The sequence below is a fragment of the Salmo trutta genome, chromosome 12 (genome assembly GCF_901001165.1).
Source record: "Salmo trutta chromosome 12, fSalTru1.1, whole genome shotgun sequence".
NCBI lineage: Eukaryota > Metazoa > Chordata > Actinopteri > Salmoniformes > Salmonidae > Salmo > Salmo trutta.
The window spans coordinates 77,948,411-77,975,143 of NC_042968.1; the positions used below are offsets into that span (position 1 = coordinate 77,948,411).

At 43.6% G+C, this 26,733-nt stretch overlaps 1 protein-coding gene across 5 annotated transcripts in view; it reads left to right on the forward strand.

Annotated features, from left to right (window-relative positions):
* LOC115204240 (gamma-aminobutyric acid receptor subunit alpha-3) overlaps positions 1 to 26,733 on the forward strand; it is a 139,024-nt gene that overhangs the window by 79,075 nt on the left and 33,216 nt on the right. For all 5 annotated transcript variants that reach the window (XM_029769642.1, XM_029769641.1, XM_029769645.1 and 2 more), the window contains one exon: positions 10,324 to 10,544. In XM_029769642.1, coding sequence (XP_029625502.1) covers positions 10,324 to 10,544 — 221 coding nt within the window. The remainder of the gene's footprint in view (positions 1 to 10,323; positions 10,545 to 26,733) is intronic.

A 26,733-nucleotide genomic window follows, 5' to 3' on the forward strand; every position in this document is an offset into this window, starting at 1 on the left:
ATCTTCATCATTAGGTGAGCTAGTGTGCCACTGGAAATTGTATTTAGTAGCCTGTAGCCTATAATATATATACTGTATACACTGAGTGTACAAAACATTAAGTGCACCTGCTCTTTCCATGACATAGGAGGAGACAGGTTAAAGAAGGATGTTTAAGCCTTGAGGCAATTGAGACATTGATTGTGTATGTGTGCCATTCAAAGAGTGCATGGGCAAGACAAAATATTAAAGTGCCATTGAATGGGATATGGTAGTAGCTGCCAGACGCACCAGTTTGTGTCAAGAACTGCAATGCTGCTGGGTTTTTCACGCTCAACAGTTTCCCGTGTGTATAAAGTATGGTCCACCACCCAAACGACATCCGGCCAACCTGACTGTGGGAAGCATTGGAGTCAACATTGGCCAGCATCCCTGTGGAACGCTTTTGACATGTCCATGTGTGTCACGTCCTGACCAGCAGATGGAGTTATTGTATTAGTTTTGGGGTCAGGACGTGGCAGTTTTGTGTGTGTGACTGTTTGTGTTGTTGATTGGGACTTCCAATTGAAGGCAGGTGTGTTGAGTTGCCTTTGATTGGAAGTCCTATATAGGTGTGTGTGTTTTTCGTTGGGGTTGTGGGTGGTTGTTTTTGCACTGCGTTTGTAGAGCCTGTAAAACTGTTGCTGCTGTCTTGTTTATTGTTTTTTCACCGTGGATGCTTTACTCTTTTTTTAAATTAAACTATGAGTATCCACAAACCCGCTGCGCCTTGGTCCTCTTCTCTCCATGACAACTTTTGTGACAGAACCACCCACCACCAAACCAGGACCAAGCAGCGGAAGAGGAAGGAGCAGCGCCTGGAGGAACGTAAGGAATGGACCTGGCAGGACGAAAGACAATTCTGGGAGGACAAGTTAAGGGAGCTTAGGAAACCTGAGAGGCAGCCCCAAGATTTTTTTTGGGGGGGCACACGGGTAGTTTGGCCAGGCCAAGGAAGAGCCGTAAGCCAGCTACCCGTGACGACAGGGAGGTGCGTATGAGGTGGAGGGCGCCATGTTACGCTGAGGTACGCACCATCTTGCCTATACGGACGCACAGCCCAGTCCACCCGGTACCAGCGCCCCGCAGGTGCCAGGGCAAGGTGAGCATCGAGCCGGAAGGGGTGATGCCAACCCTGCACTCAAGACCGCCAGTGCGCCCTTTCGGTCCGGTGTTTCCCGCTAGACGCACTAGCAGGGAGGTGCGTGTCTCCAGGCTGGCACGTCCAGTACCAGCCCCACGCATCAGGAGTCTAGTGCATCAGCCCAGCCTCGCCAGTCAAGAGTCACCAGAGCTGCCTGCCAGTCGTAAGTCACCAGAGCTGCCCGCCAGTCGTAAGTCACCAGAGCTGCCCGCCAGTCGTAGGTCGCCAGAGCTGCCCGCCAGTCCTAAGTCGCCAGAGCTGCCCGCCAGTCGTAAGTCGCCAGAGCTGCCCGCCTGTCGTAAGTCGCCAGAGCTGCCCGCCAGTCGTAAGTCGCCAGAGCTGCCCGCCATTCGTAAGTCGCCAGAGCTGCCCGCCAGTCGTAAGTTGCCAGAGCTGCCCGCCAGTCAAGAGTCACCAGAGCTGCCCGCCAGTCAGGAGTCACCAGAGCTGCCCGCCAGTCAGGAGTCACCAGAGCCGCCCGCTAGTCAGGAGCCGCCAGAGCCGCCCGCTAGTCAGGAGCCGCCAGAGTGGCCAGACTGCCCGGAACTGCCAGAGTGGCCTGACTGCCCGGAACTGCCAGAGTGGCCTGACTGCCCGGAACTGCCAGAGTGGCCTGACTGCCCGGAACTGCCAGAGTGGCCTGACTGCCCGGATCAGCCCGAGTGGCCTGACTGCCCGGATCAGCCCGAGTGGCCCTCCTGCCCGGATCAGCCCGAGTGGCCCTCCTGCCCTCCGGCCCAGCCCGAGTGGCCCTCCTGCCCTCCGGCCCAGCCCGAGTGGCCCTCCTGCCCTCCGGCCCAGCCCGAGTGGCCCTCCTGCCCTCCGGCCCAGCCCGAGTGGCCCTCCTGCCCTCCGGCCCAGCCCGAGTGGCCCTCCTGCCCTCCTGCCCTCCTGCCCAGCCCGAGTGGCCCTCCTGCCCTCCGGCCCAGCCCGAGTGGCCCTCCTGTCCTCCAGCCCAGCCCGAGTGGTCTGTCTGCCAGGGTCAGCCCAAGTGGCCCATCTGCCCTGCGCAGCTAGCAGCGCCACCAAAGTGGGCGACGCCGAAGGTGGAGCAAGGTCCACGTCCTGCACCTGAGCCACCTCCAGGATAGGTGGGTTGGGGAGGGAGGGTGTAGCACAGTGCCGTCGGTGACGGCAGCCACCCTCCCTTCCCTCCCTTATTGTTTAGGGGTTATTGTTTATGGTTTTTTTGTTGGTGTTTTCTGTTGGTAGGTGCATTCCGGGGTCTGCACCTTGAGGGGGGGTACTGTCACGTCCTGACCAGCAGATGGAGCTATTGTATTAGTTTTGGGGTCAGGGCGTGGCAGTTTTGTGTGTGTGACTGTTTGTGTTGTTGATTGGGACTTCCAATTGAAGGCAGGTGTGTTGAGTTGCCTTTGATTGGAAGTCCTATATAGGTGTGTGTGTTTTTCGTTGGGGTTGTGGGTGGTTGTTTTTGCACTGCGTTTGTAGAGCCTGTAAAACTGTTGCTGCTGTCTTGTTTATTGTTTTTTCACCGTGGATGCTTTACTCTTTTTTTTAAATTAAACTATGAGTATCCACAAACCCACTGCGCCTTGGTCCTCTTCTCTCCATGACAACTTTTGTGACAATGTGCTAATGAATTGAGGCTGTTCTCAGGGCAACTCAATATTAGGAATGTCCTTAATGTTTTGTACACTCAGTGTATATTGCCTCATAATATTGTACAATTTGTGTGTCTCTTCATTGGCCAGGGCTATTGTTTGATTGAATTCAAGACCAGATTGATTTCAGTTTGTCAGTGTCAGAGTATCCACTCATTTTGGTTTATTTGTGTGGTATTAAAAAAGATTCAGCTAATGTCTTCTGTCATGTAAATGACGTAGAATTGCATGAAATGCATTTTTAAATGGCAATTTTTGGGGGGGACCCTGCTAACAAATGTTTCCCATGTGTGGAAATCCAAAAAACGCCTCTGCTCAACTGTAGTCTATTTCACATCGCAAATGTTATTATGGCTTTATTATAAAGGGGCTTTTTCTTCAACAGTAAATTTACCACGCATGTTGTGGATAAAAGGCTGTGCGTATTGATATAGTGCACATAAAAATTACTTTTGAGGTTAAATTCCCATGTACCGAATAAAAAATGCAAGTTAAATGGGTCTCCATCGCATTTTCAACTCTACTGGTGGTTTTGTCCCAAAAAATATTTTGTTATATAGTGAATGTGCTCACTGTGGTCTTGGCATGTGCACTCTAGCCAACAGTGCAGATATAGTGTGGGTAGCCTACTACATGAAGAGATTATAATGGATTAGAGCAAGTTTATTTTTAATTATTAAACAGCAGCCAAGCATCAATCATCATGTCACCAGAATAAGACCCTCGGTATTTATTGGAAAGCAGCATCAAGCTCATCACAGTGCACTTTCATCACCCAGTGAAGTTCATCGTAACTTATTTCATTTGTGACCTAATAAACTCCATGCTTTTGTATTTGTATTTGTACCTATTAAGGATCCTCATTAGCTGCTGCCTTTGCAGCAGGTGTTTATATGCAATTAAAAGTATTACATGACATAATATTTCATAACACTTTTCACAACAGATTAAGTGTTACCACATGACAGAAGGACCAGCCTTGTTGATCGTGTTGGTAAGAAGGAAGAGCAGCTCTTTATTATGGACAGACTTCCCCCCATTTTAGCTACTGTTGCATCAACATGTTTTAACCATGACAGTTTACAATCCAGGGTTTGTCCAAGCAGTTTAGTCACCTCAACTTGCTCCATTTCTACATTATTCATTACAAGATTTAGTTGAGGTTTAGGGTTTAGTGAATGATTTGTCCCAAATACAATGCCTTTAGTTGTTGAAATATTTAGGACTAACTTATTTCTTGCCACCCATTATGAAACTGACTGCAGCTCTTTGTTAAGTGTTGCAGTGATCACATACAGTGTTGAGTCATCCGCATACATAGACACTGGCTTTATTCAAAGCCAGTGTCATATCATTAGTAAAGATTGAAAAAAGTAAGGGACCTAGACAGCTGCCGTGGGGAATGCCTGATTCTACCTGGATTATGTTGGAGAGGCTTCCATTAAAGAACACCCTCTGTGTTCACATAACTCTTTATTCACAATATAGCAGGGAATGTAAAGCCATAACACATATGTTTCTTTCAGCAGCAAACTATGATCAATATTGTCTAAAGCTGCACTGAAGTCTAACAAAACAGCTCCCACAGTCTTTTTATCATCAATTTTTCTCAGCCAATCATCAGTCATTTGTGTGAGTGCTGTGTATGTTGAATGCCCTGCGCTTCCCTACAAGCGTGCGTAAAGTCTGTTGTTTACTGTAAAATACCATTATATCTGGTCAAACACAATTTCTCCCAAATGTTTACTAAGGGTTGTTAACAGGCTGATTGGTTGGCTATTTAATCCAGTAAAGGGGGCTTTACTGTTCTTGAGTAGAGGAATTACTTTAGCTTCTCTCCAGGCCTGAGGGCACACACTTTCTTGTAGTCTTAGATTGAAGATATGGCAAATTGGAGTGGCAATATCATCCGCTATTATCCTTAGTAATTTTCCATCCAAGTTGTAAGACCCAGGTGGCTTGTCATTGTTGATAGACAACAATAATTTGTTCACCTCTTCCACACTCACTTTATGGAATTAAAAATTACAATGCTTGTCTTTCATAATTTTGCCAGTTATACTTGGATTTGTTGCTGGTATGTCATGCCTAAGTTTGCTACTCTTGCCAAGGAAACAATCATTAAAGTAGTGGGCAATATCAGTGGCTTTTGTGATGAATGAGCCATCTGAGTCAATGAATGACAGAGCTGAGTTTGCCTTTTCCCCAAAATGTCGTATAAGGTGCTCCAAAGCTTTTTAGTATCATTCTTTATATAATTTATCTTTGTTTCATATTGTAGTTTCTTCTTCTTTTTATTCAGTTGTCACATGATTTCTCAATTTGCAGTGGTTTTGCCAATCGGTTGTACAGCCAGACTTATTTGCCATTCCTTTTGCCTGACTCCCGCTCAACCATTCAATTTTTCAATTCCTAATCAATCCAGTTTTAACAGTTTTTATAGTCATTTTCTTCATGGTAAATGCTTATTAGTAACTGGAATAACCAATTGCATGCATGTGTCAAGTGCAGCGTCTGGTTGCTCCTCAATACACACCACAGACCAGCAAATATGATTTACATAATCAACATAGGAATCACTACAAAACGTATTATATGACCTCTTATGCCCAGCCTTTGGAACTTTGGTTTTTCTAGAAATGGCTACTACATTGGGATCACTACATCTGATGGATTTGGATACTGCTTTAAAGCAGATTTCTGCAGCATTAGTAAAGATGTGATCAATACATTTAGATGATTTCATTCCTGTGCTGTTTGTAACTACCCTGGTAGGTTGACTGATAACCTGAACCAGGTTTGAAGCTTTTTCTTGAGTGGGCAGCTTGATGAAAGCCAGTCAATATTTAGGACACCCAGAAAATATAACTCTCTGTTGATATCACATACATTATCAAGCATTTCACACATATTATCCAGATACTGACTGTTAGCACTTGGTGGTCTATAGCAGCTTCCCACAAGAATGGGCTTTAGGTGAGAGAATGGGCTTTAGATGAGGCAAGTGAACCTGTAGACATATTACTTCAACAGTATTTAACATGAGATCCTCTCTAAGCTTTACAGGAATGTGGCTCTGAATAGAGACCGCAACATCGCCCCCATTGGCATATCTGTCTTTTCTGTAGATGTTATAACCATGTATTGCAACCACTGTATCATAAAAGGTATTATCTAAGTGAGTTTCAAAGATATGTATATGAATATGATCTGTTACTAGCAAGTTATCGATTTCATGAACCTTGTTTCTTAGGCTATGTTAATGTGGGCTATTTTTTGCGCTTTTCAGGGATGCTTGATTATTTTACTTTACTGGGAAGCTCATCAGAAGTAGACATGACAATGTTATTTATGTTTGAGATGATAGTGCAGGGTGAGCTGCATACAGTGATCTTCCTACAAGGGCACCCCGCCTCAGTGCTAACAGTATAACTCTGGTTCATAGGCACATGATTACTGCATACAATAGCTGTAGGATCAACAGAGGCATTCAGGGGAGTTAGAGGGACATCAATTAAGTTACTTACATTGTGACTACCAACACCCCTGGGATAATGTACATTTGCTGCAGCATTACGACAACTCAGTGACACAATGGTAGGGATTATCTGAGCTGGACTTGGGTCATTGATAAGTCGTTGTCTCAACGCAGCCTTGAAATGTGTGGACAGAGTCTAGGAGCCAACATGATTTGGATGGACTCATTCCTGTGGAGCATCTTCTGTTTCCAGAAGGTGTCAAAGTTATCTATAAAAGTTATTCCAACAGAGCTATAGTAGTCTTTTAGCCAGGTGTGTAATGCCAGTAGCCTCCTGAATCTTTCACATCCTTGACCCAACGATGGTACCATACCTGAAATAATTGGGTGCTTTTTGGAATCTTTCAGAGCTAGAATCAGTTCTTTAAAATACATTTTCAGCATTTCCAAGCTAGCCCTCCTAATGTTGTTTGACCCCACATGTCGTAGTACTTTCCCAAGTCGTAGTGGGAGGACACATGACATATCATCGCGTCACTCCAAGTTTACTTTCATATGATGGTTATTATATAAATATTTGCCATAAAGACGGTTCCACCGCCATTTATTGCATAATTAAATTTACCAACACAAAAAGATCCCACCTTGTCAAGCATCATTTTGTTTTGTCGACATTTGGAAAGTTACTGCCAAATTAGCTGTTTCCATCAGGCCTGTCTTGACCTTTTTCTATCCGACGTACTTTACTCCAATAAAAAGTTTGGATAGAAACCTGGTTAATGTTGCCACTACGAAGTGTCATGTTTTGGTAAAAAATATGGCTATTTCTGTATTAAAGGCCCAGTGCAGTCAAAAATTTGATTTTTCTATGTTTTATATATATTTCCACGTCATGAAATTGTGAAAATTATGATAATGCATTTTTTGTGTAAATGCTGTTTGAAAGGATCGCCTGACATTTCACTCTGATTTGGTGGGATGGAGTTTTGGCTTGCCTGGTGACCACCAGGTGTTACATTAGTTAATAGACCAATAAGAAAGAGAGTTCTAAACCTCTCCGCCAATAACAGCTAGTTTTCAGTTTCCCCCTTCCTCCTCAGACCACTCCCAGACATTCCTAGCAAAATTCTTGCTTGAGAAATGTATCTTTGCTAAGAAGCTATTTTGTTTATTTTTTACCATTTCAGTTGAAAACAATCACAGTAAAATATTTAATTGTCACCCAGAAATAATTTTATATTGAAATAAAAATGCATTGGACCTTTAGGTAATGGTAAGATCTGACATTTGACATATTTTATCATAATTGAATAGGGGAAATGTTTGCTCCTTCTGCCTTGCTTAGGCAGGGGGAGTGACAATTATCCTGTTTTTGGGGTAACGCATGTTGCTAAATTCCAAGGGGAAGAGCAATGTGTACCACGGTATAAAATCATTGTTTACTGTTCAAGTATATACAGTTGAAGTCGGAAGTTTACATACACTTAGGTTGGAGTCATTAAAACTCGTTTTTCAACCACTCCACAAATTTCTTGTTAACAAACTATAGTTTTGGCAAGTCGGTTAGGACTTTGTGCACGACACAAGTAATTTTTCCAACAATTGTTTACAGACAGATTATTTCACTTATAAGTTGGCTGTGCCTTTAAACAGCTTGGAAAATTCATGAAAATGATGTCATGGCTTTAGAAGCTTCTGTTGGGCTAATTAACATCATTTGAGTCAATTGGAGGTGTACCTGTGGATGTATTTCAAGGCCTACCTTCAAACTCAGTGCCTCTGCTTGACATCATGGAAAAATCAAAAGAAATCAGCCAAGACCTCAGAAAAAAATTGTAGGCCTCCACAAGTCTGGCTCATCCTTGGGAGCCTGAAGGTACCACGTTCATCTGTACAAAGAATAGTATGCAAGTATAAACACCATGGGACCACGCAGCCATTATACCGCTCAGGAAGGAGACGTGCTCTGTCTCATCCTTGGGAGCAATTTCCAAACGCCTGAAGGTACCACGTTCATCTGTACAAAGAATAGTCTGCAAGTATAAACACCATGGGACCACGCAGCCATTATACCGCTCAGGAAGGAGACGTGTTCTGTCTCCTAGAGATGAACGTACTTTGATGAACCGTACTCCAAAACCGTCATAAAAAATCCAGACTACGGTTTGCAACTGCACATGGGGACAAAGATCGTACTTTTTGGAGTAATGTCCTCTGGTCTGATGAAACTAAAATAGAGCTGTTTGGCCATAATGACCATCGTTATGTTTGGAGGAAAATGGGGGAGGCTTGCAAGCCGAAGAACACCATCCCAACCGTGAAGCACGAGGGTGGCAGCATCATGTTGTGGGGGTTCTTCGCTGCAGGAGGGACTGGTGCTCTTCACAAAATAGATGGCATCATGAGGAAGGAAATTATGTGGATATATTGAAGCAACATCTCAAGACATCAGTCAGGAAGTTAAAGCTTGATCTCAAATGGGTCTTCCAAATGGACAATGACCCCAAGCATACTTCCAAAGTTGTGGCAAAATGGCTTAAGGACAACAAAGTCAAGGGTCCCATACCTTGACTTTGTTGTCCTTAAGCCATTTTGCCACAATTTTGCAGAACTGAAAAAGCGTGTGCGAGCAAGGAGGCCTACAAACCTGACTCAATTACACCAGCTCTGTCAGGACGAATGGGCCAAATTCACCCAACTTATTGTGGGAAGCTTGTGGAAGGCTACCAGAACTATTTGACCCAAGTTAAACAATTTAAGGCAATGCTACCAAATACTAATTGAGTGTATGTAAACTTCTGACCCACTGGGAATGTGATGAAAGAAATAAAATGATGAAAGAAATAAAAGCTGAAATAAATCATTCTCTCTCTCTCTACTATTATTCTGACATTTCACATTCTTAAAATAAAGTGGTGATCCTAACAGACCTAAGACAGGGGATTTTTACTTGGATTAAATGTCAGGAATTGTGAAAACTGAGTTTAAATGTATTTGGCTAAGGTGTATGTAAACTTCCGACTTCAACTGTATGTATTTAGGAATGTAATGACTATTACCTGAATCTGTGCATTTCATGCATTTATTTTGTGCCATTAATTGTTGATTGGTGCATAATGTTTTTTTTCCAAGGTGAGGCCTTGATGTAAATGTACAGTATAAAACGTCTGCTATTCCTGTAGTGACCAGACACAGGACAGGTTGCTACATTGTTGCCAACAGGCATTATTGAGGCCTGGATGTACGTGTTGGTGTGGACTTTATTACTGTTATTTGATATCTGTCCATTTGATGTTCCTGTTTGTTCATCGTCCTGTTCATTATGACATTCTTTTACGATATTAATGACACACAGAATCATGACACCATTCATTCTAAAAATACTGATGACCATTTTTTAAACATCCGTAAAAAATTCAAAATGAATTTATAGCTGATTAGTGTATTTTAACAAAATCCTGTCAGAATGGAAGAAGTGTCTGAGAAAAATAAGTGTGAGGCCACTCCCCCACTTCAGCAGCAGCCACTAACGGCTGACGATTTCTCTCTGAACTTAGAGAGGTTTATCAGGGACACTGTTCCTTGTTACGTGTTTGGCAATATGGTCAGAGAGATAACTCTTGGAAAAGGCATGTTTTATCCCGCCGGCGACAGCTGTGAAAACGCAATCATTGGTGTATGAACTCTGAAGGATGCCTTGAGGATCTCACATTGACAAGGCTGTTTTCCCCTTCAAATAAAATGCATGATGCATTATTGATGTGTGTGTGTGTGTGTGTGTGTGTGTGTGTGTGTGTGTGTGTGTGTGTGTGTGTGTGTGTGTGTGTGTGTGTGTGTGTGTGTGTGTGTGTGTGTGTGTGTGTGTGTGTGTGTGTGTGAGGCTGTGAACAAAACTCAACTCTCTGCTAGTCAAGGCCACAACTGACAATATACTGTACCAGGACAGAGAACTGTCTTTCAGAGTTTTCAGCTCTTACGGGAGATGGTAAATATTAGATGATAATGTAATTGTGAAGTGATACCTTAGAAACTGACTTATTCTCTCCGTCTTTTCCCAGGAGTACACCATCGATGTGTTCTTCCGTCAGAGCTGGAGGGATGAGAGGCTGAAGTTCGACGGGCCCATGCAGGTCCTGCCTCTTAACAACCTCCTGGCCAGTAAGATCTGGACTCCAGACACCTTCTTCCACAATGGGAAGAAATCTGTGGCCCACAACATGACCACGCCCAACAAACTGCTACGACTGGTGGACAACGGTACCCTGCTTTACACTATGAGGTGAGCCACCTGACATTTCTCAAATCACATAGAACATTACCCTTTATTCACCTATAGCACCAAGATTGAATACTTTCAAAGTGATGTTGATCCATTGTATACTCCACTGCCACCTGCCACTACTGCCTCCCCAAACACCACCACCACCAAAATCATCTCATTACTCAATTGCCAATTACTTCTACCCCAAAAGTCTCCTGACAATGCACATTTGGTAGTTTGCTGGTTAGCAGTTAGGGCATGTTCTCCATCCTGTGTAATGTTAGCTGGCAGAGGGTTAGCAGAGTCTAAGGTGGGCGAGTAGACCTGAGGCCAGCTAGTGGACTGACAGGGTGTTAGCAAAGGTGGGTCAGTAGGCCTGAGGCCAGCTAGTGGACTGACCTGCACTCAGAGGTACTTTGATGAATGAAGGTGGTAATTGAATAGTGGATGTCTGGGCCCAGAGCTATCCAAAGCAATGTGTCTGACTGCCAGGGGACTGAGTGGTCTTTCTCTGCAACCAGTCTGACACAGCACATGCTTCATGGGGGAAGATATAGTGTAACTATGCTCCTCTATCCACCCTCTCTTGTTCAGAGGATGATAACTATGATGTACCTAAAGGACTGTATGTCCTGAGAAGAAAATGTTACTGTGAGGAGAAACCACTCAGCCAGTGCACACTCTTAGAAAAAAAGGTTCCACAAGGGCTCTTCGGATGTCCCCGTAGGATAACAATTTTTGGTTCCAGGAAGCCACTATAGAAATAGTTCCACATGGAACTCGAAAGGGTTTTACCAGGAACCAAAAGGGTTCTACCTGCAACCAAAAGGGTTCTTCAAATGGTTCTCCTATGGGGCCAGCCAAATAACCCTTTAAGGTTCTTGATAGCACCTTTTTTGTAAGAGTGTACTGTGTAGCTGCTTAGACATCCTCAGCAAGCTTGAGTAAAATTGTGTTGCAAATTTAACAAACCTGTAGCAGCAAGAACTATTTAATCACTTAGCTACAGCGAGAACCTGTCCGCCACTCTCAATCTCCTCATCAAGTATTGCTTTTGAATTGCTTAACATATAACCCTTAACCAAAATCTGAATCTAAGTAGGGCTCTTCATTTGATAATGGTTTGTCCACAGGGACTGATAATTACGGTTGCTCTGGGTAGAGTTAATTTGCCTGTGAATTTCATGCTGCAGTTTTCACGTAGAAAGAGAGAGGAACTCCATTCTTTTCCAGGCTGGGTGTCTTATGAGTTCATTTGATGTGGCTCTGATTCTCCTGAGGCTAAGAATAACATTTGAATTTGGATAGATTATTAAAAGGCCTGTCACTTTTTCATTTGCGAGCAAAGATAGTGTGTTGCAAGGCGAGTTGCTATCAAAGGCTTTTTGGCTATTCTAGACACTGCATTAAGGCAAACAAGATACAAAAATAGTCAAACTAGTTTATAAATATATTTTTTAAATAGTATAAATAATAACTTTGGACATTAGTATACTGTATTAATTATATTTGATTATTCATTCCATTATTAGTATTAATTTAATTCATTTCCAATGTTCTAGGAAATGCCAAGAGCAGGCAATTTATGAATGGTTACATGTTCTGGCCTAGTTCACCTCAATGAAATTGATGATTATGATTGCATTTATTTTTGCCAGTTTCAGTTTCCATCTTGCATTCTTGCTACATATATTAGTACAGCATTCAAGCACAATTTTCCCTGAAATTGTTAAATGTGTCATCATCCTCATCATCTCCAACATCCGTGTCGGTGACACTTGCATGAATGCACACTATCTCAGCACAAGCTGTCATGTGATCTGGGGCCACAACCAAACCAGAACCTTTACGCTTTACAACATAATAAAACACTTAGGTTGCATAATATGTTTACTTAGTGGGTGGAAAGTGTAGTTCTGACACATGAGATCTTTCAGAAAGCCTGCTAAAGCGTGTTACAGATGTCGGATCTTAATTTGAACCCTTTTGCCGCAGGAGGAAAGTAATCCTACAGCAGGAGGATTTGAATATCTGAAGAAATATTTAGGGGGCAGCTGGAAGCGGTGTTTGTATACAACGCACGCTGCACTTACATTTGACCTTATGTAGGCTACGTGCAGGCTTCAGCGCATCTCGTGTTAATTCTTATGTGGATTATATTAAATTGACATATTTGTAGGGGGAAGATGTATTTTTCGTTAGGGAAAATATTTTTTTTACATCAATTGTTTTATATGTTGAAGGCAAGCAGAATAAATTATTGGTTTCCTCAGTGCCGGTGTGGTCCAGCGGTTACAGACGCTAACAGAGTTGTCATGGTTCGATTCCAGCTCACTGCTCATGGATGAGTGTCTATTTTTGCCGCATTAATTCTGCATGGTTACAAGGTTAATTCTGCGTTGTTACAGGGTTAAAAGAGAAACAACTCAAAGGTTAATGCCTCGATCACACCGACAGCGTCATTGCATTTTGGTGCACCAGAAGTACATACATTTCCAATAGAACGCTGCGTTTGCCTTGCAGCACTGCGTTGCAGAGGCAGTTGCAGTGCTTTCTGTGTTGTGCATACGTTGGATTTATTGAAAGTATGCATGAACTTGTATGCATAGATGGCTTGACAGAAATGGTAGCAGAAGGTGAATGTTGAACTTTTGTTGCATACATATCCAAATGATGCTGCAAACCATTTTGCGCAATGACTCTGTCGGGGCGTAACAGTTTAGGCATTAATTCTCGAGTGGTTTAAGGTTAGGGCTATGGTTTGGGGAATGCCTAAAGCATTGTGAACTGCCTGAGCGAAGTGGCGTACCCGGCTCCACGAAGGGGATAAAGGGGGTTTAGCCCCGTCAGTTCAAACTAGTGCCCCTCAGTTTTAGTTCTATGTCCCTATATAAAAATAGCTAAAAGGTTCAAATGATTGAGTCTCAGATTGGCACAAAAACAATCTGTATCTTCGCTGCACTGTGTCAGCAGAATGAACAGAGTGTGCCATGGTGTGTGTAGTGGGGCTATGGTAAGCCACTTGGGCGGTTAGGTATGACTCTTTTGGGTTTCCATAAAAAGCAGGGAAAAAGAGGACATCCGTTCTGTATGTGAATCCCTGATAACAATGACGGAGAAATCAGACTCGAAGGACAATCAATGCGGAACAACATGGTTGTGGACGGAATTGCAGAATCTCCACATGAGACCTGGACGGAGTCTGAGGACAAAGTGAGGGAAATGATCTTGGAGAAACTGAAGATGGACCACAGGTAGATTTAGGTGTATCGCGCCCACAGGACTGGAAAACCCACCACTGGCCCAGGTGACAGGCCCAGGCGAATAGTGGTCAAGTTGCTGAGGTTCAAGGACAAGGTAGCTGTTCTGGAAAGAGCCAAGAACTTTAGAGGAACGTACATCATCCTCAATGAGGACTATCCTGAAGCTGTGCACCAGAAGAGGAAAGAACTTATCCCAGCCAGAAAGCTGCCAGAGCCATGGGGACATTGCTTACATCCGCTATGACAGGCTCATTATCCACCCTCCTTCCCAAAAGTCTGGAAGGGATAAGAGAGCCACGCCTATGGGTTTGTAGCTTCAACCCCACAGCACATGCACACACTTGCACACACCAAATGATTAATGGACTGCTGGATGTATATTTTTTTTCTCTTTCTTTTTTCTATTGCTCTTTTGCATATTATGTCTATCTGATAAGCTACCCAGGAAAGGGCTAAAAATAGCCCATATTAATATACACTACATGAACAAAAGTATGTGGACACCTGCATGTCGAACATCTCATTCCAAAATCATGGGCATTAATATTGAGTTGGTCCCCCCTTTGCTGCTATAACAGCCTCCACTTTTCTGGGAAGGCTTTCCACTAGATGTTGGAACATTGCTGTGGACTTGCTTCCATTCAGCCACGAGAGCATTAGTGAGGTCAGGCACTGATGTTGGGCGATTAGGCCTGGCTCACAGTCGGCGTTCCAATTCATCCCAAAGGTGTTCAATGGAGTTGAGGTCAGGTCTCTGTGCAGGCCAGTCAAGTTCTTCCACACCAATCTTGACAAACCATTAATGTATGGACCTCGCTTTGTGCACGGGGGCATTGTCATGCTGAAACAGGAAAGGGCCTTCCACAAGCTGTTGCCACAAAGTTGGAAGCACAGAATCGTCTAGAATGTCATTGTATGCTGTAGCGTTAAGACTTCCCTTGACTGGAACTAAAGGGCCTAGCCCGAACCGTGAAAAACAGCCCCAGACCATTATTCCTCCTCCACCAAACTTGACAGGGCTATGCATTCGAGCAGGTAAAGTTCTCCTGGCATCTGCCAAACCCTGATTCGTCCGTCGAACTGCCAGATGGTGAAGCATGATTCATCACTCCAGAGAACGAGTTTCTACTGCTCCCGAGTCCAATGACAGCGAGCTTTACATCACTCCAGCCGACGCTTGGCATTGCGCATGGTGATCTTAGGCTTGTGTGTGGCCATGGAAACCCACTTCATAAAGCTCCCGACGAACAGTTCTTGTGCTGAAGTTGCTTCCAGAGGCAGTTTGGAACTTGCAACCAAGGACAGACGAATTTTACGTGCTGCACGCTTCAGCACTCGGCGGTCCCGTTCTGTGAGCTTATGTGGCCTACCACTTTGCGGCTGTGCCATTGTTGCTCCTAGACGTTTCCATTTCACAATGATAGCACTTACAGTTGACCGGAGCAGCTCTAGCAGGGCAGAAATTTCACGAACTGATTGTTGGAAATGTGGCATCCAATGACGGTGCCATGTTGAAAGTCACTGAGCTCTTCAGTAAGGCCATTCTACTGCCAATGTGAGTCTATGTCAGCAACGGGTGTGACTGAAATAGCTGAATCCACTCATTTGAAATGGTGCTCACATACTTTTGTATATATAGTGTATGTAGTCTTAGAAATAAGATTCATGAAATCAACAACTTGCTAACATCAGATAACATTCATATGTTTGCCATTTCTGAGACTCACTTAGATAATTAATTTGATGATACAGCAGTAGCAATGCAAGGATGGAACATCTATTGAAGAGACAGGAATGCTTATCGGGGAGGTGTTGTTCAGAGACATATCCCTGTAATGCTTAGAGAAGATCTTATGTCAAATGTTATTGAAGTGTTGTGGTTGCAGGTTCACCTGGCATATCTAAAACATGTTATTTTGGGGTGTTGCTATCGGCAAACCAAGTGCTAACAGTCAGTATCTAAATAATATGTGTGAAATGCTTGATAGTATACTGTATGTGATGTAAAAAGAGAGGTCTACTTTCTTGGGGACCTGAATATTGACTGGTTTTCATCAAGATGTCCACTCAAGAGGAAGCTTCTCACTGTTCCTGTAATCTGGTTCAGGTTATTAATCAACCTACCAGGGTGTTTACAAACACTATAGGAAGAAGATCATGCATGTATTGATGCATGTATTGATGACATTTTCACTAATACTGTAGAACTGTTCTCATGCTTGCATCTGGGAAACTTGAGGAGTAAAATACGAGTAAAATAACACCCCCCGTGCAGATAAACGACAGGATGAACCGAGGGTGGTTTATCCTCCCAATCTGTATGGGGGTGGAGCCAGCCATGGTTGACGCATTTCTGAGGTCTGCTATATGAAGACCCTGTATACTATGTATGATTTTAAGCACTCGGCAACACACACTTCGGAGTGTGGTGTCGACGGTTTCATTATTGCAATAATTAATCGATACTGAATAAAGATGATTGTTTGGAGAAATGACAAAGTGTCTCTCACTTGAATAGAATTTCCACCACACTCTTTAGCCACTCCTATCTGTCATAACTTTAATCTGAGCCTAGAGGAAAGTCTTTGTCCTCAGGCCTGGAGCGAAGCCAAAGTCATTCCGCTACCGGAGAGTGGTCAGGCGGACTTATCAGCTTGCTGCCAGCTCTTAACAAACTGTTGTAAAAAATGGTGTTTGACCAAATACAATGCTATTTCTCTGTAAACAAGTTAATCAATCAATCAATCAAATGTATTTATAAAGCCCTTCTTACATCAGCTGATGTCACAAAGAGCTGTACAGAAACCCAGCCTAAAACCCCAATCAGCAAGCAATGCAGGTGTAGAAGCACGGTGGCTAGGAAAAACTCCCTAGAAAGGCCGGAACGTAGGAAGAAACCTAGAGAGGAACCAGGCTATGAGGGGTGGCCAGTCCTCTTCTGGCTGTGCCGGGTGGAGATTATAACAGAACATGGCCAAGATGTTCAAATGTTCATTGATGACCAGCAGGATCAGATAATAATAATTACAGTGGTTGTAGAGGGTGCAACAGGTCAGCACCTCAGTTGGCTTTTCATAGCCGATCATTCAGAGTATCTCTACTGCACCTGCCGTCTTGAGAGAGTTAAAAATAGCAGGTTTGGGACAAGGTAGCACATCCGGTGAACAGGTCAGGGTTCCATAGCCGCAGGCAGAACAGTTGAAACTGGAGCAGCAGCACGACCAGGTGGACTGGGGACAGCAAGGAGTATCAGGCCAGGTAGTCCTAGGGTCCTAAGGCTCAGGTCCTCCGAGAGAAGGAGAGAGACAGAGAGAGAGAGAGAAAGAGAGAAAAAGAGAAAGAGATAATTAGAGAGAGCATACTTAAATTCACTTATCCGGGCACCGGAGAAGACAGGAGACTCCAGATATAACAGGCTGACCCTAGCCCCCCGACACAAACTATTGCAGCATAAATATTAGAGGCTGAGACAGGAGGGGTCGGGAGACACTGTAGCCCCGCCCGACGATACCCCCGGACAGGGCCAAACAGGCAGGATATAACCCCACCCACTTTGCCAAAGCACAGCCGCCACACCACGAGAGGGATACCTTCAACCATCAACTTACTATCCTGAGACAAGGCCGAGTATAGCCCACGAAGATCTCCCCCACAGCACAACCCAAGGGGGGGAGCCAACCCGGACAGGAACATCATGTCAGTGACTCAACCCACTGAAGTGACGCACCCCTCCTAAGGATGGCATGGAAGAGCACCAGTAAGCCAGTGACTCAGCCCTCGTAATAGGGTTTGAGGCAGAGAATCCCAGTGGAGAGAGTGGAACCGGCCAGGCAGAGACAGCAAGGGCGGTTTGTTGCTCCAGCGCCTTTCCGTTCACCTTCACACTCCTGGGCCAGACTACACTCAATCATAGGACCTACTGAAGAGATGAGTCTTCAATAAAGACTTAAAGGTCAAGACCGAGTCTGCGTCTCTCACATGGATAGGCAGACCATTCCATAAAAATGGAGCTCTATAGGAGAAAGCCCTGCCTCCAGCTGTTTGCTTAGAAATGTTAGGGACAGTAAGGAGGGCTGCGTCTTGTGACCGTAGCGTACGTGTAGGTATGTACGGCAGGACCAAATCGGAAAGATAGGTAGGAGCAAGCCCATGTAATGCTTTGTAGGTTAGCAGTAAAACCTTGAAATCAGCCCTTGCCTTAACATGAAGCCAGTGTAGGGAGGCTAGCACTGGAGTAATATGATCAAATTGTTTGGTTCTAGTCAAGATTCTAGCAGCCATGTTTAGTACTAACTGAAGTTTATTTAGTGCTTTATCCGGGTAGCCGGAAAGTAGAGCATTGCAGTAGTCTAATCTAGAAGTGACAAAAGCATGGATACATTTTCCTGCATCATTTTTGGACAGAAAGTTACAGATTTTTGCAATGTTACGTAGATGAAAAAAAGCTGCCTTTGAAACAGTCTTGATATGTTCATCAAAAGAGAGATCGAGGTCCAGAGTAACGCCGAGGTCCTTCACAGTTTTATTTGAGACGACTGTACAACCATCAAGGTTAATTGTCAGATTCAACAGAAGATCTCTTTGTTTCTTGGGACCTAGAACTAGCATCTCTGTTTTGTCCGAGTTTAAAAGTGGAAAATTTGCTTCCTTATGTCTGAAACACAGGCTTCCAGGGAGGGTCTTCACCCCAATTTTGGGGCTTCACCATGTTTCATCGAAATGTACAGCTGTGTGTCGTCCACATAGCAGTGAAATTTAACATTATGTTTCCGAATGACATCACCAAGAGGTAAAATATATAGTAAACACAATAGTGGTCCTAAAACGGAGCCTTGAGGAACTCAGACATTTACAGTTGATTTGTCAGAGGACAAACCATCTACAGAGACTAACTGATATCTTTCCAACAGATAAGCTCTAAACCAGGCCAGAACTTGTCCGTGTAGACCAATTTGGGTTTCCAATCTCTCCAAAAGAATGGTGATCGATGGTATCAAAAGCAGCACTAAAGTCTAGGAGCACGAGGACAGATGCAGAGCCTCGGTATGACGCCATTAAAAAGGTAATTTACCACCTTCACAGGTGCAGTCTCAGTGCTATGATGGGGTCTCAAACTGGACTGAAGCATTTCGTATACATTGTTTGTCTTCAGGAAGGCAGTGAATTGCTGCACAACAGCTTTTTCAAAAAAAATTGAGAGGAATGGGAGATTCTAAATAGGCCGATAGTTTTTTATATTTTCTGGGTCAAGGTTCGGCTTTTTCAAGAGAGGCTTTATTACTGCCACTTTTAGTGAGTTTGGCACACATCTGGTTTATTGGGAGCTGTTTATTATGTTCAACGTAGGAGGTCCAAGCACAGGAAGCAGCTCTTTCAGTAGTTTAGTTGGAACAGGGTCCAGTATGCAGCTTGAAGGTTTAGGGGCCATGACTATTTTCATCAATGTGTTAAGAGATATAGTATTAAAAAACGTGAGTGTCTCCCTTGATCCTAGGTCCTGGCAGTGTTGTGCAGACTCAAGACAACTGAGCTTTGGAGAAATACGCAGATTTAAAAAGGAGTCCGTAATTTGCTTTCTAATGATCATGATCTTTTCGTCAAAGAAGTTCATGAATTTATCATTAATTTTATTTGTTTTTAGGGCTGCGACTGCATCTAGGGTATTACGCAAGGTTAAATTGAGTTCCTCAGTTAGGTGGTTAACTGATTTTTGTACTTTTTGTCCTTGGGTAGTTGGAGGGAGTCTGGAAGGGCATCTAGGAATCTTTGGGTTGTCTGAGAATTTATAGCACGGCTTTTGATGACCCTTGGTTGGAGTCTGAGCAGAATATTTGTTGCGATTGCAAGCTAAATAAAATGGTGGTGCGATAGTCCAGGATCATGAGGAAAAACATTAAGATGCACAACATTTATTCCACAGGACAAAACTAGGTCCAGAGTATGACTGTGGCAGTGAGTAGGTCTGGAAACATGTTGGACAAAACCCACTGAGTCGATGATGGCTCCAAAAGCCTTTTGGAGTGGGTCGGTGGACTTTACCATGTGAATATTAAAGTCACCAAAAATTACAATATTATCTGCCATGACTACAAGATCCGATTGGAATTCAGGGAACTCAGTGAGGAACGCTGTATATGGCCCAGGAGGCCTGTAAACAGTAGCTATAAAAAGGGATTGAGTAAGCTGCATAGATTTCATTACTAGAAGCTCAAAAGATGAAAACGCAGTCGTTTTTTTGTAAATTGAAATTTGCTATCGTAAATGTTAGCAACACCTCTGCCTTTGCGGGATGCGCGGGGGATATGGTCACTAGTGTAGCCAGGAGGAGAGGCCTCATTTAACACAGTAAATTCATCAGGCTTAAACCATGTTTCAGTCAGGCCAATCACATCAAGATTATGATCAGTGATTAGTTCATTGACTATAACTGCCTTGGAAGTGAGGGATCTAACATTAAGTAGCCCTATTTTGAGATGTGAGATATCACAATCTCTTTCAATAATGACAGGAATGGAGGTCTTTATTCCAGTGAGATTGCTAAGGCGAACACCGCCATGTTTAGTTTTGCCCAAACTAGATCGTGCACAGTCTCAATAGGGATAGCTGAGCTGACTACACTGACTGTGCTAGTGGCAGACTCCACTAAGCTGGCAGGCTGGCTAACAGCCTGCTGCCTGGCCTGCACCCTATCTCATTGTGGAGCTAGGGGAGTGAGAGCCCTGTCTATGTACGTAGATAAGATGAGAGCACCCCTCCACCCCTCTTGGTCCTGTTTGTGGGTGAGTCCCAGAAAGAGGGCCAGTTATCTACACATTCTATCTTTTGGGAGGGGCAGAAAGCAATTTTCAACCAGTGATTGAGTTGTGAGACTCTGCTGTAGAGCTCATCACTCCCCCTAACTGGGAGGGGGCCAGAGACAATTACTCGATGCCGACACATCTTTCTAGCTGATTTACACGGTGAAGCTATGTTGCGCTTGATGACCTCTGACTGTTTCATCCTAACATCATTGGTGCCGACGTGGATAACAATATCCCTATACTCTCTTCAATCGCCAGTTTTAGCCTTAGCCAGCACCATCTTCAGATTAACCTTAACGTCGGTAGCCCTGCCCCCTGGTAAACAGTGTATGATTGCTGGATGATTTGTTTTAAATCTAATACTACGGGTAATGGAGTCGCCAATGACTAGGGTTTTCAATTTGTCAGAGCTAATGGTGGGAGGCTTTGGCGTCTCAGACACCGTAACGGGAGGAGGAGAGACCAGAGAAGGCTCGGCCTCTGACTCCGACCCGTTGCTTAATGGGGAGAACCGGTTGAAAGTTTCTGTCGCATGAATGAGTGACACCAGTTGAGCATTCCTACAGCATTCCCTTCCAGAAGCCATGAGAAAATTGTCCGGCTGCGGGGAATGTGCGAGGGGATTTATACTACTATCTGTACTTATTGGTGACACAGACGCTATTTCATCCTTTCCTACACTTAAATTACCCTTGCCTAACGATTGCGTCTGAAGCTGGGCTTTCAGCATGGCTATCCTGGCCATAAGGCGATCGGTCTTCTGTATATTATGAGTACAGCGACTGCAATTAGAAGGCATAATGTTAATGTTACTACTTAGCTTCGGCTGATGGAGGTCCTGACGAACCATGTCCAGATAATGCGTCCGGGGTGAAAAAGTTGAATGAAAAAAGTTGAGCGAGGGAATGTTTTTACATATAAAACGGTAATTAAAAAGTAAAACTGTAAAGTTGGCAGGTAGCAAAGTAAAGTTAGCAACAGACCGCACAGCAGCACGTAAACAAATCTTTCAGCATGCTTATAGAGAGGGGCTCTCAACATATACTGCACTGACACATTTGACTGATGATTTGTTGAAAGACATTGATAAGAAGATTGTGGGAACTGTTCTGATAGATTTCATAGCAGCCTTTGATATTGGCCATAACCTGTTATGAGAAAAAGTATGTGTTATGGCTTTTCAACCTCAGCCATATCGTGGATTCAGAGCTGTCTATCTAATAGATCTCAGAGAGGGTTTTCTTTTAATGGAAGCTTCTCAAATGTCAAACATGTAAAGTGTGGTGTACCGCAGGGCAGCTCTCTATGCCCTCTACTCTTTTTTATTTTTGCCAATGACTTGCCACTGGGACTAAACAAAGCATGTGTGTCCACATATGCTGATGATTCAACCATATACGCATCAGCAACCACAGCTAAAATGTTTGCACCTGGAGCCTGTGAAAAGACCCCTGGTGGCATGTCTGGTGGAGTAGGTGTGTGTGTCAGTGTTGTATATAAGTTGACTATGCAAACAATTTGGAATTTCCAACACATGAATGTTTCTTATAAAACAAGAAGTGACACAGTAAGTCTTTCCTCAACTCTTAGCCAAGAGAGACTGGCATGCATAGTATTAATGTTAACCCTCTGATTAAAATGAAGAGCAAGATTTGTGGCTCTGTTCTTGGCCAGCTGGAGCTTAACTAGGTCTTTCTTTGCAGCACTTGACGGGACAATAATCTAGGTAAGATACAACTAGAGTCTGCAGGACTTGCTTTGTGGAGTGTGGTGTCAAAAAAAAGCAGAGCATCTCTTTATTACGGACAGACCTCTAGCCATCTTTACATCCATTGAATCTATATGTTTTGACCATGACAGTTTACAATCTAAGGTAACACCAAGTAATTTAGTCTCCTTAACTTGTTTAAACAGCCACAATTCTTTACCAGATTCAGCTGAGGTCTAGAATTTAGGGAATGATTTGTACCAAATACAATGCTCTTAGTTTTAGAGATTTTCAGGACCAGTTTATTACTGGCCACCCACTCCAAAACAGACTGCAATTCTTTGTTAAGGGTTTAAGTGACTTCATTAGCTTTATGAAATGAAATATTAAAGCCACACGATACAGGCTTTCAATCCACACTAAAGAGTAGAACTATATTGACAAGTTATACATAGCCAAACTATACAACACAGACGAGCATCCAAACTGGAGGAAAGTTTATTATTCTACAGTAGGCCTACATCTGTCAATCAACTGATGGCCCAAATCAGCTCATCAGCTCAGCCCTACTGTGTGTAGCCTATTATGGGTTTTCACACCTTTCATTATGTGACAATGGATAGGCTAACGGGTAGCCTACATAATTTATTGGAATATAATGAAATAATAAGGGGGTTATTGCACCAATCAATGGCACTAGATTATCGCCAGATTAAACCATCAATACGTGCTAAATTCACCCGCGCACATCTGATCTCAATTGCAACCATTATTGGTCACCTCATTACCGCTCCCTAAAATATTATGTCGTGTTACCTTGGTCCTGCTTGCAACCAAAGTCTTTCAAGATACAGTATGTTGGCCCTCTAGGTTGGTGAGGTAATCGGAACAATTTAGGTAGTTTTTGAACAGACTAAAGCCGATTTATCGATTTGACAAGCATTTCCATACAATATAAATAAAGTGTTTCATTGTTTACCATGGCAAATCTACTGTGGCAATTTACCCGACACTTTGTATGAATGGAAACTAATGTTGATGTAGCCTGCTGTTATTATTCTATTCTTTATGTTCTCCAAAAGTGTCTGGCATGTTCATTTCTTATCAACATCTGGGGTACAATATTTGAAATGTCTATATAAATCAAGTCAATCATACGGATGGTTTCTTTGTGCCAGAAGGGCATTGACCCCACGCCAACACGGCAGACCTATATGGGCACGCTGAAAGCAGCAGCGCTAACCACTAGACCACCCCAGGCCACAACTGACCTCCATTTTGACCTTAGGATGCACTTGACACTTGTATGTCATAAGCCTATTGGAGACCAATATCTTGTGTTGTTAAGTTATATAAAATTACGATTGTTGACGTGTATGGCTTCATTTCAGATACATTGTTGTACATTTGAATGTTTCAGTAATAGGACCTAGGCCTAGCGTTTGAGCGAGTAAGAGAATCAATTATTTTGATAGCAAGCCCTGATCCCAATGACTCCACTGTCTCCGCATGGAGAGAGCGAGAACTGCTCTTTTTCAGGGACTCACGGGGCTCATTTGAATTTACTGATGCAGCAGGAAAATTCTTAGTGACAAAAAAGTGATCAAGTTAAGATCTAACATCTGTATGCCACTTTTTGTCCCTCTATTGCAGTGTATTGTAGCTGTTTGGTGGTGGCATTTTGAGAGCAGAGTGGGGGGGTGGGGTTAAATAATAGATCCAGGACTGGATGTTTATTGCTGTTTTATCGCTGGCTCTTCACAAAGTGCCTTGCCCTTCACAGTTCTACCAGCTGTGTCTTAAAGACAGGCTGCAGTTGTCTCCAACAGCATTTTATGGAGAGTGCATTATGTTTTCATGAATTAAAGAGTACTGTGTGCACAAACTGCCTGCGGTAAATGTGACTGATACAAAAGATAGATTACACTTCCATAGCACCCAGCGCTGCGAGGTCAGCTGTCTCAAAGGCAGCCTCTAAGCTATGACAGAAAACTAAGAGATGCCTTCCTCTCTTTAGATAAGACCCTGGTGAAATGAGAAATACTGTAATGTAAACAGTTATTCCTTTCCATCTGGGGTCGTTGCCAAACTTCAGTCCTTTTGAGTGGCTGGTTTATATACTCTCAGATCTTCCGTCATGATGACATAGTGTGCTAATTTGTCATTCATTAAGCTAGTATAGCAGGTCAAGCGTAGCCTGAGTGCCAGTCTGTTTCTGTTTGTGCCAAGTCCTGGCACTCAGGATAGGTCAGGTCAGAGCCATATATAGAGAGAGTTCAGCCAACTTTGACACACAACGCCATGTTAGTGTCCTTTGACTTTTTTATGACGAACATATGACACATTGTTGAACCATTGCAAATAGTTGCCAATATTACTACAGCTTGAAGATTGTCATATTGTAATCGGTGTAGTGAATGTCCCAAACATTTCTGAATCCTACTATGGTTTCTACTTGTACAGTATTATGTATTTCCATAGTAACATTTCATAAAACACATTTATTGTCCTGTCACAAACAGCACCAGAGCCCAGCAGATGGAAAGGTCCCAGTAATATGTTGCAGATTCAATCAGTAAATCACGACAGGATTTCTTCTAGAACTAAACAGGTGGATTCTGCAGCAGTAAGCATTTCTGCACTACAGGCAGAAGCAGGCATCATGCCAAGAGAGGAGGGGGGGGATTAACATTCCAAGAAACAAGAAGAACAAGAGAGACACGGACTGTGGGTTTGTTTGGTGAAACGGACATCGTGGTTCGGTCTAATCAAAGGCCGGCCAAAGTCACAGTGCTTATTATGAGGCTGGCTGCAGCCCTCATTCCTCTCACACAGCCAGGCCGTCACTGACCTGATTCAGCCCTGATTTGCTCAACAAGGAAAGTTATTGGCTGGAGGCAGTCAGCACTGCCTTTATACACAGTCTGTCTATATGGTGTCTGTTGGGGATGGGATGGTGCACTGCAGTTTGCTCTGTAATACTACAGTAAATATGGGAGCTCTGGCCCTCCCACCATCCAGCAGCGGATAGGAGAGCAGCCTGCATCCATTCCCCAGTTTTGTTGAAACTGTGTCTCCATTTAGGCCATCTCTCGCCCATCCATTATCCTCTTCTTCCTCCAGTACTCTGTCTCTCTGCATCTCTCCATTATCCTCTTCTTCCTCCAGTACTCTGTCTCTCTCTGCATCTCTCCATTACCCTCTTCTTCCTCCAGTACTCTCTGTGTCTCTGCATCTCTCCCTCACCCTCTCTGATTGCCCCAGACACCTCATTGTTCCAATTTGTAATCATGTAGTGAAGCAATGTCTTTGTGCATAACTACAATTAAGGTACATCCATCTATTTAGATCATCAGTCCAGTGCCCTTGTCATTTTTGCCAAGGATAATGTCCATTTTAATGATGATGATGTTGATGATGATGATGGTTTTGATAGGAATGAAATACGTGTCAGTTCATTCTTGTCATTTATCACTACCTTGCATACTTTCTTTTGTTGTTCAAACCTACAAAGAATTATAGACAAGACAATAACGATGCAGCAGCAGCCTGTCGACGTTGTCACGTTTCTGCAGATGTGCACATGTAATGGATGTGCTTGAGGGAGCTCCATCCATTATGGGGGATAGGCTGGGCTGACAGCATGGGAAACACAGGCGGTATTGTGACTAGCGCTCCAAACTTACAGCGCACATGCTGCAGCCAGGTATCACACACATCTGTTCCATGTTGACTGGATGGATGATGCTCCCTCTGGGGGACTGACACTTCATTTAGGCTCTTTTTCTTAGGAGTTTCTAGACGTGTGCAGCTTGAGTTCAGTGGATTTCATTCTAAATGAAAAAGTACAGTCACTCACTCAGTCATTTTTTTTCCTTGAAGTATTACATGGCCATGGTCAATATATTCTGATTTAAAACATTAAAGGATAGAATCTTCTGAGAGTATAATGCAATTTTATTTTATTTTTGCTTTTAATTGTAGCTCAATATTTTACAGGGGGAAAAAATGTACGATGAAGATATTATACAGTACATTATAGAGCACTATCAGCCGTTAATGGAAACATTACATGAGATTTGTACAGCCCTTCTCTATGTTACTTGGCAAGGTATAAAATGTATTTTCCCCCTCCCTCCCTCTCCAGGTTCTTTTAAGTTCCCCTTGACCTCCTGGTGACATTCCCATCCATCTCGGGCAGCCAGCCGCAGCAGTTTGTTAGCCTGGGATTAGCCCCGTGGTGGAGCCCCATTCAGCATGACTTTTACTCCCTGTCCCTGGCTGTCCCTGTCTCTGTCCTCTCCACAGCCCTTCAGCCCTCCCCTGGCCTCACCCCAGCACTCGATATGGGGGCGACAGGGGTTAGGATTTAATTGCACGTTCAGCGCTATAACAGGCACTCGCTTTGGGTGCCTATTGGCCAAGCCCTGTCACAG